At 42.6% G+C, this 8,668-nt stretch overlaps 1 protein-coding gene across 1 annotated transcript; it reads right to left on the bottom strand.

The window, feature by feature from the left end:
* Window positions 1–372: 372 nt before the first annotated feature.
* mrps35 (mitochondrial ribosomal protein S35) lies at window positions 373–7,864 on the bottom strand. The gene is made up of 8 exons (XM_041938875.1): window positions 7,730–7,864; window positions 6,989–7,038; window positions 6,617–6,784; window positions 5,715–5,775; window positions 5,442–5,581; window positions 3,453–3,562; window positions 3,281–3,350; window positions 373–874 (listed from the first exon to the last, which is right to left on the bottom strand). The coding sequence occupies exons 1-8, from the start codon at window positions 7,860–7,862 to the stop codon at window positions 605–607; spliced, it is 1,002 nt and encodes a 333-aa protein (XP_041794809.1). The 5' UTR covers window positions 7,863–7,864; the 3' UTR covers window positions 373–604.
* Between the last annotated feature and the right edge of the window lie 804 nt (window positions 7,865–8,668).

Consider the following 8,668-nt stretch of genomic DNA (forward strand, 5'->3'; position numbering starts at 1 on the left):
GTCAACATTACGCGATGATGGACCACTTTTTGCCTTGTGGCCTTCAGTGTTTAACCCTCCTGCAGTGCAGCATATCTCTACAGTGCATTGGGTTTCTCCTGACCTAAAAGTGCACGGACCACAGACCAAAACTCCTTAAGAAGGGTGAGGTACTTTTCAACAACCTGCTGCTGAAAGCATCCTTTCACTGGAGCGCCACTCCTCGACCTGACAGGGACGAGAGTGGGAAGAGATCTGAAGTTTGGCTAGAAGCTTACTGAAAGGGGCTTTTATTGCATAAAAGCTTTAACCATCATGCACACGACTTCACACAACTTTCCAGCGTATAACAGCAGATATCAGGCTTTTATTTTTGTATTAAAGACAGCATCATTCACTTGTGACAGTAAACTTATTTTGGAAAATAAATACATTAGTTGAGACTGTTGTGGCTGGAATATCCTCATGTATGTTGGAGCAGTAATCATCGACAGTAAACCTTGTTTGTGTTACTGGTACGTACATGAAGTCAATGAATGATTGACTTCCCACAAGTCCACAACTATTTAAAAATGTTTGGACCCTATTACAGGTCCCTGCTGCTCTCGATCGCCACCTTCATGCGTCACAGGTTGAGCACTTTCTTGACAGCCTCTTTGTACTGCAGCATGATGCTCTCGCTCTCTCCTTCATTCTTCATCCTTGTGACGCAGTCCTTATACTCCTGCACCTCCTTCCTTCCCAGCAGCTGCTCCCGGACCTCCTCGCCTTCTCCCTCCCCGGCCACTTTCATGCGTGCTAGCACATCCAAGATATTCCTTTGGGACGGGCTGTCCTCCCAGCTGTACTCCTCCATGTCCGCCAGAGTCTTCTCAGCCTCCCAGTCCTCCGTTTTCTATAAATGAGAAAAACAACTGTTAACTTTTAAATGCAGACTGCGAGTGGGAGATTTATGCAACCTGACTTTTCTGCAGCATTAGATTTGAGTGGTAAAATCTGTTGTACAGCAATAACGTCACATTAATCTGAGAACATAGTTGTGGGGTAGCAAAAAAGCATATATTTTTTTAAAGGATCTGGCTCAGTCTCTAGTTTGGAACACAGTCTGGCAACAGATGTAAAATGGGGTGGAGGAGGGGGTTCCTCGGTCACCCCTTCTTTGATGCTCCTCTCACAGAGATAGTATTTCTCCAGATGTAGCGCTCCGTCCGCTGCCTGTCTAGGTGTCATCACGTTGCCTAGTGAACAATACGCCCCATTGTGCAGCAGCTTAAAGCAGGGCGGCGACAGAGCCTCAGCTCTGCTGCTGTCCAGGTGTTTGAGGTTAATGACCATCATTATCACTGTACAGATCTGATCCATGCAACGTCCCATCTGGAACAAGTCCAGGCCCCTGGGAGTGAGGATCACTAGATACTTGGGAATAGATGAATGGCATGGATCAAAATGTTTTCAGCAGTGTGCCTCGCTGCCACAAACAAGGATCTGCAGATTATCGTCATATGTTCTGGGGATAACATCTGATTTTAAGAGGGGCAGTTCAGTCATACTTAACCTAAACGCTGACTGTACTGACAGTTTAAGCTTTGTGTTACTGTAAAGCTCCAAACTCCTTCCTGATGCTGCTGAGGGTTTACTACAATTTGCAAAATTAAAGCAGCTTCAGCATGTCTGTTTGGTCAACGGGCCGAATGTTTAAGTGCCTGCTGCTGGACAACATTTATACTGTCAGTTAGGGGAAAGGACAGGTGTTGGGCATGAAAGCACAAACGCAGATGGAGTGCCTCTAGTGGTACACTTCCCTCAGCGTTGGAGCCAGCTTCGCACAGTAAGCCCCAACGCTGGCCTGGATTAGCACACACTGGAATTAGCAGGGAAGGTTCGTCTCCCTGAGTGGGGAGATAAAATCACCACCATGGCTGCTAACAATTGGCCTCTTTGTGGGCTAGCGTTACAACCTAAACGCTACGCCACTCTCACAGCTTCCACCAGCCTGCTGGACAAGCACTGTGCCTTCCATTGTGCGTCCAAAAGGGCAGCGGACAGTGTTCTGCTTCCTCTGACACCTTTCCCAACTGAGAGATCTTTTTTTTTAAATGTGGCTAAGCCTTGACGGGAAAAGCTCCTAAAGGCAAAGGTTGTGCAATAAGGGGTGGTCATTTTCTTTTATGTGGCTGGCACCTTGTGCAGACTTCTCTGATGTGGCTTGGTTGGCTTAATGTGAATGAGTATCAGAGTCAACACCTGATAGGGGAGTCTGTTTTCCCCCCATCCGTGGAGAAATGTCAACTGGACAATGCTGCTGTTTGCCATCCTGCTGCCCATTCAAGTCTGATACCTCCCTAATGGGTTTAGTCTCTCAGATGGCAGAGCAAGATGGACAAGAATTCCCCTGGTAAAGAGGTACTGTGCCATGTCGCCAGCCATAAGGAAATGTCACCGAAGACATTTTCTAATACATTTTTTAAAGCTTTTGTTGTAGATGCTCAATTGTTCTTCAACCTGTAAAGTTAGGGCTCGACCATTTAACTGAATGCAACTTTATTTATCCGTGTACGGACAAAGATATGCAACAGTTTGCTACCTCAAATGATTGCTAAACAAACAAAAGAGAAGAAGAAAAAAAGCAATCGCACAACTAAAAGCACACTTTAAACGTAAAAAAAACACGTGAAAAAGGTAATGCAAGAACAAATAAATGTAAATATCTAAAAAAAAAAAAAAAAAAAAAAAAAAAAGTAAAAAGTTAGTACTCCTCAGCCCAAAAGTAATCTCCAGCCTCACTATGTTTATTTTAGGTAGTAACTTTGATAACAGGAGCTTTACACTGATATGAGTGAGTTACCGTATGCCATGTCATAAATCAAGTGAGGGTGCTGTTAATGCTTTGATGCCTTCTTATAATGCATGTTCAAATGTTATCGCTCATGCCATCTCAAACAAAACCTCTGAAAAGGGTAAACACACTGAAGTGACAGCAGGTCATCAATATGAGCAATGCTAGAGAGCCACCAGCCTTTAAATGAATGTCTGACGACAAAAAGGTCAGTAAACAAAAGAGAGAGAGAGAGAGACTGAGGAGAAGGACAGAGTCACAGGAGACGTGTGACGAGAGTGGACTGAGAGAAGGCAAGGTGTCTCAGTAAGCCCTGGCTGAGTCTGTTAGGATTACCTGAGGGGCTGAAGAGGTCTTTGAATGGCAAGGCTGAAAGGGTCTGACAGTCAGACTAAACAGGCACTTCGTTAATACTCCATTAATCACAGTGGACACAGCTGAGTAGAGAAAAAACACTCAACTCACCCAAGACTCGTGGTAGAGGACAGTGAGCAGGTACATGGCATAGTCCTGATTCTGCCGCCTCAAAGGGCAGCTGGTAGAGGAAGGGGGGGGAGAGTGAGGAGAGTTAACTGCATTTGTTTTATTTCCTCACTTCATCATTAGGTATGTTATACGAGAAGCAGGGAGTGTTTACCTGTCAGTTGTGATGGTGAGGGTATCAGTTTCTTTGCAGTATCGCTCCCCTGCAAGTTTGTGCATTTTCTTGCATGCATGGTCGTCCAGATTCAAACTGGACAGCTTTATCTGCGAGGGCAATGACACAATGATGTTACCACAAAAGAAGCGTAATCGTTCACGTCCTGGTTTTACCACATAAAGCTCTGCGATGCAGTTGTGATTTCATTATGTGCTGTATCCCCGGCCTTATCTCTTTAGATAAAATAAACCACAACACAAACTAAGAACAATGTTTGTTTTTTAACCAATACAGAGCTTTGACTGTGTTGATTAAAATACTATACTTTTTACAGATGAAATCACAGCCTTTATGCGGTGGCCAAGAATAACCCCTAAGCCCCTTGCACAATGGATAGAGAGAAAACAGAGATTATTCCTTGATTACACTGTTTTGCATGGCTCTGACTTATATGATTTGAACAATGCAACAAAAATGCATTTATAGGACATATACGAGGTACATGTGAACATGGATTCTGTATGTTCAACCTCATGCGCTCATGACACAAAGGTGAGGTCACTTAGAGGTGGCTGGATTGATGTGCACAGAGATGGTAAAGTGGCTACATTTATGTCTGGTGGGGATCAATCAATGCCAAAGAGTTTGTTTCTGGGAGTGTTTCCACTCCTTTCACCTTACCTTATAAACAACAAATAACCCTACCACATATGTGCATCACTCAAAGACTGAATGAATTTTTGTTCAACTGAAATTGGGATCTTGGTCCACTTGCTCGGAACCCAAACTGTGTGAGATTTGCTCTCAGTCTCTCTCTCTGCCTAATCCACCTGGATTAATTTCTGAATAATTCCCGCCATGATGTTATAATCTAAGGCAAAGTGTCAGTGGAGCAGATGGCTGGTGATTAATGGGAGAAATGACACATCTCCACCTGGGAAGTTACAAATTGGTCAGAGGTAGTTTAAATTCCTGAGTATCTGTGCTGCAAAGCAGGATTTCTTTTGTCATGTTTCAGAGTGAAACTGCTGGTATGATTAACTTGTTTAAACAAGAAGCCTCATCCAAGAAACAAAACGAGGTTTTGCAGAGCAGAACAGTATTATTAATTACATGTGGAGAACAATATAAGCTGCAAAGAGCTGAATAATAACAGTTTTCTTCATAATAGTTCAGCCAGATGGGGGACTTTTCAGCTGCAAAGAAAACTGTATTTTACTCATAGACTTTATAAAACATGGATGCAGCCTCCATGATGTCACCCATAGGTTTCTGAAGAGCTTTGTGAGGCTCAGTGACAGTGGCTTCGGTCACCGTCATCTTGGCAGTGACCGACTCCACCAAACTCCCGGCTAATCCAAAAATGGGCAAGAAAGCGGGGGTGTGTGTGGAGCTGAAGTGGAGCAAATGAAGCCTGGTTGCTGAAACGTAGTGGCGTAATGGAGCCTTCAGTGTGAATCTTCTTTTTCATGGATTGTGGTTGTTTCTTGGTTTTTCATGTATGGTTCTGGTCTGTGAGGAGGATTGCATACTGATGGATTAGTGTTGCGGGTTGGGGATTAAGAGGAATATCAAAATGTCCCAACAAATATTTCAACGATTAAATGTTTTGTAACTTTTTTCTATGAATGTATGAAGCTGTTAAAATACAAACACAATTCCAAAAACCAATACAAGAACAACAAGAGAGCTTCAGCACTTGCTTCAATGTAAACTAATTCTCTAGGGCTGTAATCTCTCTGTAGACTTAATGGCATGATTTCTTCGGTTTGAGGTCACTGGACAATGAACGTCTCTGTAGATAAGTCATAGGGATGTCAGCGGGTGATTATGCATCCCTGTAAATCTCTAATCTCATTTTACATGTCGCATTTCCCACACTTGGCTTTCTGTACATTGATGAAACCCACTTAAAGCCAAGATCATCAGGTCACATCCTTTTTATGGAAGCTGTAAAAGAAAAAGTAGAATAGCGGGGAAACCTACTCTGAGATGAACAATACGAGCTGAAGGGTTTCTGAGAGACGGCCCCGCAGACACGTAGTCTGTGCTCTCTACTTTGATGGGGAAGTGCTCGTCACATTTGGCATCAGTGTCCAAGGCAGAGGGCCACTCTGTACAGAATGCTGACAGCAGAGAAAACACATTTTCACATACACTAAAAAAAACCTGGATATGTGCGTCAAAGTGAACAATTTGCTGCGAAACACCACTACAAAATAAGAAATGTACAATTTTCCAATTAAAGAGAGACATTACGTTTCAGAGCTTCACAGTGCTTCTTGATGGCCGCCGGTGTCAAATGCAGAAAATTAGGTACCTGAAAGAGATGCGTGACAGATTATGTGAACCTGTGTGCAACTGTCTGAAAATGTCCAGCAGTCTTAATATCTACATACCAGAAAAGTGTCAAACAATCACATCACAGACACAGAATTTATACAGGACTGATTTCAGAATACACTTGTTTTAAAGAGGATGTAAACACAGTGGAAATATGCATCTATCCTCTCCCTCCTTTAACTAAAGAATTGTATATAAACACATACAATCATAATATATATTGTATATTGATAACCGACAGGTCACGTTATTGGCTTGTGTTTGGACAAAAACACATCACCTATGAGTTGTGATAAAAAATTCCAGGCATCAAACATAAGCGGTGCATAGCAGCTTCACCCCTGAAAGAGGCTGAAATCAATATTGCTGGGCTGCACGGCGGAGCTCCAGCTGTGACAGGCGAGAGTAGCGGATCTGCAAGTGGCTCGAGTCCAGATGGAGCAGCTGGTGTCTGGACACAGCAGCTCAGTAATCCAGGCACAAACACAGAGTTATCAGAGCCATGCAGCATAGCAAAAAGCACTCTATCTGTGCTGCAAGAGCATCAGCCAGCAATTACCTCAACTAGTCACAATGAACACTGACATATAGGATACAGACACATACAGCCCACAAAGTTGCATGTGGCTAAACTTTGCTTGTATAAGGTCTTAATTTTTTTTAACCATGTGCAAACAGTCCTACAACTTATTTGTAGTCCTTCTTGATCTATTTCTTTAGGTTGCGTTGGAAGGTATTCACTATTTTCTAATTTAATTTCAAAACTGCAACCAAATTTGTCCTTATGCTGTGGTCCCATGTAAGTAATGAGGTCTGACCTTGATTAGCTCCAAGTTGCCCTTCTTCTCTGGAGGAACGCCTCCTCTCACAGGGTAGCCCATTCTCACAGGAAGGGGGACGGAGCTCGGTCTGAAGGTGGTTGCTGCTGGATAAACTGCAGTCCAGTCCTGATCCACGGGCATCTTTTCTGTCCTGGGGTCCCCAGCCTGATACAAAACACAGACAATAAAGGAAGCCAGTGAGAAAATCCATGAGCGTTTGTTGCAGAATCAGGACAACTTTCATATTTTTTTTCAAATCACAATCATCAGTACCAGTATGTTCAAAAAGAAATGTCATATTCAACATCCTATTTCATTTGAAGTATGTGCACCTTCAGGAAAACAAAGACATTAAAGCTGCACACTTACATCCCTCCTGGGTCGTTTGCCAGATCCTCTCCCATTTCTATCAGGGAGGCCTAAAATTTATCACATTTCAAGTTTAGAAAAACAGACAAACACACACACTTAATGTGAAAATGTCCAAAATATATGCAGTAACACTTCTGCACTGCTATCAACACTGCTATCTGCAGATACAAGACAATTCACCGACCACATATGCCTAATTTTTTAATTCAAATTTTTTTAGTACGTACGGTATAATGAGTAATGTATCCGTTTCATTTTTCATGTTTTTTTTTTTTGCTGTAGCTGAAAATTGACTTTGTCTTTAAATAATTCGTTGATTTATTGATCAATTTGTCAATATTCAGGAAATAACAGGAAAACATCCCGTCCATCCCGTTCTTTTATTGAATTTTAATCTCTCGTCTGATTGTACTGTGGGTCCTGGTGGGTAGATTATGATGGGAAAACAGAAAACGTCATCCGGGTAGTGACATAATAAACCAGTAAAATAGACACAGGAGCCCCCACGTAGCTGGAAGAACATACAATTACTACAGTTATCGATCAGTTTCTACATGTAACTGCTTACTCATCCGTCAAATTTATACGTAAAGTTTATGCACTCTGAAGTACACCGTCAAGGGGCAGGAGGCACCCTAACCACCCTAGCCTTGGTACCTGCACTTGAAGCAGTTAGCTTAGCGTGCAGCTACGTTTCTGAATCAGCGTAAACTTCTTTACGGCGACAGTGAAACTCACCTTTATTTCCGTTCGAAGAATTTACAGACAACCCAGTCGCGTATGTGGCCCTGCTCACTGACTTCTGAATTGCAAGACCAGAAACATTTATTCGACCTAGGGACAGAAATGCCTTGCTTGTGTGTGAAGCCATGTTTTCCCAATGACTACGGAAACTAGCAAGGGACAAACCACGTGAATTGCGAAACGTTTAAATTGGCTTCGAGCGAGTGTTTAGTGCCTCCTACAGGTGAATTCGAGTCGTATCACAGCTCATGTGTATAACTTGACTAAATTCATGCAGAAGAACGACTTTAATAAATAAGCTTAATAAATTGTTTCATATTAATTGCAACAGCTCTTCTTCACTCGCACTATATGTGCGCGCGCTGCCTTCTTCGTGTGACCAGCGGCTGCTCCTGCGCCAGCTGCTGTTTGAAATCTGTGGTGCGTTTAAATGCCCCCGTAAAAGTCCGAGTTCTGTCTTAGCGAACCGTAAAAATGGACCTGTGGCTGCACTCCATGTAAACACACCAGCGTTAACTTAAGAGTGAGGTATGAGTAAGGATTTGCCTTCGGTTAGAGCCAGCTTCTGCACACTTAAAATGTGTAAGTTTGTGTTGTTATTACATTAACAGCGTATTGAGTAGCCCAAAGCGGCAGGGTTGGACAGTATGTGTAAACATTTACAGAGATAAGATGGCGTTAACTGTAGCTAGCAAAAAGTGAGAAGTACCTGCATATGATTCAGGTTGTGTCATTTGTTTGCGTTGTGGTTAGCCAACAGCCAAATTGTACAAAACCAGCTAATTTCAGATGGGGGATAAAACTCACTGGTATTTTTTTACTCTCCTTTGTACTTTGAAGACAAGTGCAAGTTTTTTGCTCTTCTAGTGGAAAACTACGTTTCATGCTGTTACATGACATGGATATACTGTATAACCCAGATTGATCTTCACT

Source organism: Chelmon rostratus, chromosome 6 (genome assembly GCF_017976325.1).
Source record: "Chelmon rostratus isolate fCheRos1 chromosome 6, fCheRos1.pri, whole genome shotgun sequence".
Lineage (NCBI taxonomy): Eukaryota > Metazoa > Chordata > Actinopteri > Chaetodontiformes > Chaetodontidae > Chelmon > Chelmon rostratus.

Bases quoted from the DNA above. Each gene is read 5' to 3' on its own strand.
- mrps35 (XM_041938875.1), bottom strand. From the start codon at position 7,862: ATGGCTTCACACACAAGCAAGGCATTTCTGTCCCTAGGTCGAATAAAT. The intron at 5,776-6,616 runs GTCAGACCTCAT...CATCTCTTTCAG, and splicing joins GCAACTTGGAGCTAATCAAG to GTACCTAATTTTCTGCATTT. The intron at 875-3,280 runs GTGAGTTGAGTG...TCTCATTTATAG, and splicing joins TCCTCTACCACGAGTCTTGG to AAAACGGAGGACTGGGAGGC.